Raw genomic sequence first — 5,637 nt, 5'->3', positions numbered from 1 at the left:
TATCTCATCGCCCACACGACGGCGCTCTTCCGAATCTACTTGGGCAAGGAGACACAATGGCGGCAATTTCAAAAACATTACATTTACTACAGCTGCCAAAGCGCAACACTCCTTCTTGGCATGAAGCCAATACTGAAATGCTGCACAACGGACGCGCAGAGGTCACGTCATTTAACGCGGAGTGAGAGGGGACGATGACTATGCTCGTTCGGTGTGCAGAATTGGAAGATTCCGCATTGTTCCAGGAGAATATAGGAGAATCGAAACAGCAGCACTAAACGTCAAGGTATTTCACAGCAATATCTTGAGAACCTATCGCACAAGTTCCGCAACAAACTTATCATTTTTTGGAAGTAGGCTGCATAGAAATGTCGCTATATAAAATTGACGCCATGAAAGCAACAAGTAATAACTTGTGTGAAATGTTGTACGATGAACTGATAAAAAATCAGAGAAACGTAATGGGCCACTAGAAGGCACTCACCTCACATACGCCCATATTGACAGTTTCTATTTAGCGAGGTACTGTTGTTGAGATAAGCACACAGAGCAAGAACATTTTACTTACTAACGACCACTGGCGGAACACGAAAGGTGGGGCAAGTAATTTCGAAATACTTTGCTGAATATCTAGCTGTGTTCAATGAAATAAAATACAAACTACTATAAGCAAGCCATAATATCAAGCAGTAGCAGTTGTTTGTGGAGTATCTGTTTCAGCGACTGCAGGTGGATTGCGTGCATGAAACAAGCCATTGGCAAGCGGCAACTGAAAAACTCTTTCTGGTTGCATTTATTATGTATTGAAGATGACAACAATGGAATTCAGCAAAGGCAGCGTTGAAAATAAATGTGCGCTGGCGACGTGTCAAAGCCAGCTGCCGTGCACGCGATAACGTTGGCATAAAAGTATGAAAAATCGAAAATATTTCCGGGAGAAGTTTTGCTCACGCAAACAGCTGCACAATGAAGCCGCTTCGGATCGCTGGGCTCCTTATCGCGTTTATGGGTAAGTGTGCCCATAATGTTCAGCTCTTCGATAATATAGCATTTATTTCTCTTGTATGGTAAAATAAAACAGGAACGCAATCAAGAAATCTTTATCAGCCTAAGAACATTTCTTGCCAATACCATAAGAGCAGCTACTATATAACACATGGCGTGTCTTCCTTGACGTCCCTTACATTTATTCTTGCATTACAAGTATGCTTCATTATACAGTATATTTTTGTAGGAGGACCTGCGAATATGTTAGAACAAAAACCACAGTAAAAAAAGCAAGATGTCTACTCCAGCGCTACGACCTACAATATTCGCCAGAAAATATTAGAATTATGAAGTAAAATGTGTTCTGCGGAGAAGATGAACGTGAAACTTCAAGATACATAGCTACTTCAAGAAGAATGTTTATACGTTGGCTGGTACTACGCACTGAGCTTTATGGGAGCCAATATCCTGGGGCTTTAGGGAAGAGCGAATCAATCCTTTTTCTGTTCCCCGTGCAGAGCAGTGCATTAACCATTTTTTTTCTCATTTACAGCTTATGGCTTGCAGACTTCCCAAGCACAAGGTAAGTAACTGCACTTGCCATATACAGTCCATTCTGCATTGAAGTGATGGAAATTATTAGAGAGAGACGGAAAACTTTAATGATAAAAAAGGCCGGGCTGAATCAGGTTCCCCTGCTTCAGCTATACTGCGGTAAAGGAATGGTCCGAAGAAGAAAGAGAAATCAAAAGGAATAATAACGGCAGTGATAATGACAGATGAAAGACGCAAAGCACAATACTGTCGGGTCTTTCATAGCCTAAAGTAGAGGTTCATAAACAAGCCAAGGAAAGCCTGATAAACGGGTTTACAGTCGCGCCATGGACCAAATTTTTTCGACATAGTCGGACTGTCGAGATTGCCTAAAGCATCAGTCAACTTCTGTCAATCTTCTATTTTTGAAGCGTAATCGCATAGCCCATACTTTTTAGTTTAATCGACATGACAAAGCTGAACACTCTGTCGCGTGAAGTAAATGCGCGTAACCGCGTAACGAATTGTTAACATCACCTCCAGCCTAAGTATGTGCAAATGTCTTGCAGTGCTGCGCCAAGCGCTTTCTGAAACATAGTCTTACGTGCGTCTTTGGTGATATTCCGGATGGTGCTAGTATTTTCTGTCACTTTTCGTATAATGCTCGAGATAAAGCAGTGGACGTCTGCTCTTGAAATGGAATCGTGAACTGTTTGGTTGAATCGTCGAAAGCATTTCTTAGCTTTCACATGAGCCAATTGAGTTCCCTGTAGACCACAGTGACCGGACATCTATTGATATGGATGTGCTACCGTGGATGATTCGCAAAACAGGACGACGACGAAAATTATATGCTGGTCGCCCCGATAATGTAGATGTCTACAGATTGCTACATTTTATGTACTCCCTGCTTCAATAACTTGAACAGAATGAATCTCATTGTGATCTAAATACATTTCTTGTGTTTCGACCCTGACGTGGCCTCCATGTTGCCACAAAATAGGGGGGGGGGGGGCGAGATCGCCAACTCAGCTTTCTTGCATTTCACTCAACGTTTTATTCGCTGCATCTGGCAGCGTTTCCTTCTCTTGACTTGGTGACGTGTAAACATTTTTCGTGACAACACCTACCTGAACTTTAGCGGGAATGATCGCTGTAGCCTTTGACAATAGGTCAGCCTGACGAAACTTTGCTTCCCACATTTCCTGTAAATGTAACAATTGCCAGATCTGGTCTTCTCAGTAGGTTCAAATGAGAGGTAAACTAATAAAAAGTAAAAAATGTTCTGAAGTTTTGCGCAAAAGATCTACAGTCAGATTATGAGGTACGCCATTAGGCATTATTCGGTGTCGGTGTAGTTTTGCCCACTTGGAGTTTATTGACATAGACCCAATGCGTGGTACACGGGGGTGTTTGTATTTCTCGTCCTTCGAAATTGTGACCACCGTGGCTGGGTGTTGAACCTACAACTTTGTGCTTAGTGCTGGTAAACTCTGCATTATAAACATATCAACATAGGAGATAAGGAAAGTGATTACCTTCGGTTTATGTGTCTTGTAATTTCTAAATATTGTTTTGCAGACACATACACTACGCAATTGACGGTGGTGCCCTCTCGGGAAATATAATAGAAGACCGACCGACGGGCCCACGTGCAGAACGCACTTTCGTAGATGAAAACTCGGTTTTGAGTAGAAGAGGCATCGGTGAGGCGTACGATGCAACCAACTACCTTGATGGGGAAGAAGGTGACAGCTACACCTTCCGAAACAGAGATAGTTCTCAATACGTTGGCGCACAAGACGGTCTTTCACAACTTAACTATGTTGTGTTCGATAGGCCCCGCCCAGAATCTGAAGACGATAGTGGGTCACGGCGCGAAAACGAAGGCTGGGAAGCCACAGGTGGCCCGCGATTCTTAAGCAGCCTTTTTGGAAATGCGGGGCAACCTGGGCAGGAGGGGGCATCGAGCCTTCCTTCAACAAGTGGACGGAGGCATTCTGGCAGTGGATTTGGCGAAGAAGATTATGTTGTGCTGGGTGGCGAGGAACCGCGTAGACGTGAAAGTGTTGATGGTGCTTCTGATGGCGCATATCTAGAACAGTTCTTCAAGAAGGGCAGCCGTCAGCGCGCAGTCGATGAAATCAGTGCCCCCGGCGCAGAAGAAGGACAACGTGGCCTACCAAGGACCATATTAGGTCCTTTTATCAGGAACACTGAACAACCAAGAAAATTGAGGGTTTCACCAAGTCCCTAAACTTCACGGACGTCAGAGTTATTTGGCTGCAGACTATTTAGGAAACCTAAATGGAGGTCCTTCCAATGGGGTTGTACAAAATGATGGAAGCATTGAAATCATAAGTGACGGTAGCCATCAAGGCAGTCTGCTTGCCCTTCTTGAAGGATCGGATGATCGAGAACAAAACAACCCACGGAGCAGAAGTTTAGAATCTGTAAGAGGTGCTTCGGGTGACGGTACTGATTCAGGAGGCTCCCTTGCCGAAATCTTGTCGCGGCTTTTGAGAGGACAACGACGGCTTCATCACCCTATTCCGTACCGCTGTCAAATTTTATACGCCAATGAACGGTTCCCATTTGTCATTAGCCAGAACTGGGCTTAAGAGGAGGCGATGGCAGGAACCCCTTCTGGAGACATAGACCACAATTATTTGGCGTGGAAGGTCTTCCTGCCGACGTGGGAATCGCCGAGATGGCAGCATGAGAGGAATGTACGATGGTGGATTCAGATTACCAGTCATTTTATTCGATAAGTCGGGTGACGATTTTGACAAAACTGGCACACGTTCGAGAGGTACAGCTGAAAGAGGCTTCAGCGCGCGTGGTAATGGCTATGACAGCCCGGTTACAGAATGGAATCAGCTACCGCAGAATTTAGCCTATAATTAGAGATTTTTTCACCAGGAATAGACAGTCATGGTGAATGGTACATAACACAATGATACGTCTAGTATACCGCCGAGCAGTTGGCTTAAAATGTTATCAGGCTTTATTGCGTCTTCATAGGAGAAAGGGGAAGTCGGAAAAAGCTGCTAAACAGCTTAATTAGCCCTGTCTCCTTAGATAGATTTCGAGGCCATTGATCGAATAAATGGAATTAGTGCGTATTGAATTTGTATTGCTTTGATTTGCTTGACAGTAATACGTGAAAATTGCGCATGTCTATCATCCTATCATCTTGTCGGCAGCTTTACCATAAGCAGTTTCTTGCTTTTAGCTCAGTCTCTGACGTTGTTAAATCGGCAGCCGTTACACAGACAACAAGCAAAGCTTTGCGTAATACCTTTTGTGAGTGTTCCTGCTGGCTCTCAAAAGTTCACGCTGAGAAAGAAAGAAAATGTATGCGGACCCATACCACGTGGAAGCGACATTATTTGGGGCATTGGTAATGAATACAAAGACGCTACATGTACGTTTTCAACTGATTCTAACTGTTTTTGTGTCATTTATTCTGATTAAAAATGCTTTTTTGTTGAAATTAAGTGAGCTGCTGTGTTTTTTCGGTTTTCAGTTTACTGACGCTTTCCGTTATTGACCACATAGTGTGCTACAGTAGTTCGTCCGGTGGTGTGTTTGTCACCGCATATGCGTGGTGCACAAATAGCTATATTTTCATCATCATCATCATCAGCCTATATTTTATGTCACTGCAGGACGAAGGCCTCGCCCTGCGATCTCCAATTACCCCTGTCTTGCGCTAGTGTATTCCAACTTGCGCCTGCAAATTTCCTAACTTCATCATCCTATCTGCTTTTCTGCCGACCTCGACTGCGCTTCCCTTCTCTGGTATCCATTCTGTAACCCTAATGGTCCACCGGTAGCTATATTTTGCATATACCCATATTTGCATGTATGTATGTATGTATGTATGCATGTATATGTCTGTGTACAATCATATCATGATGATGATGATAAAAATGTATTTATTGTAGGATGGCTCAAAGGCCTATTATGTGGAATAGGAAGGGGAGAGGGAAGGAGAAATTAGAGCCGTCCTAGAAGCTGCGTGTCCTTGGCGAACCCAAGAGCGAGTCCAGATGGCCCTGTCGGAATCCGCCAAACCAGTTGCCGGCCTGATCCACTCCTCAGGACGACACT

General features: G+C 44.0%; 1 protein-coding gene across 1 annotated transcript in view; it reads left to right on the top strand.

Annotated features, from left to right (window-relative positions):
- Positions 1-919: 919 nt before the first annotated feature.
- The window catches only part of LOC119443999 (uncharacterized), a 113,354-nt gene continuing 108,636 nt past the window's right edge, over positions 920-5,637 (top strand). Inside the window, exons 1-2 of the mRNA XM_049663596.1 lie at positions 920-1,009; positions 1,541-1,570. Of these exons, the coding sequence (XP_049519553.1) occupies positions 967-1,009; positions 1,541-1,570 (73 nt within the window). The 5' untranslated portion in view covers positions 920-966. The remainder of the gene's footprint in view (positions 1,010-1,540; positions 1,571-5,637) is intronic.

The sequence above is a fragment of the Dermacentor silvarum genome, chromosome 3, assembly GCF_013339745.2.
Source record: "Dermacentor silvarum isolate Dsil-2018 chromosome 3, BIME_Dsil_1.4, whole genome shotgun sequence".
Taxonomy (NCBI): domain Eukaryota; kingdom Metazoa; phylum Arthropoda; class Arachnida; order Ixodida; family Ixodidae; genus Dermacentor; species Dermacentor silvarum.
This window is presented reverse-complemented; position numbering and strand designations above follow the sequence as displayed.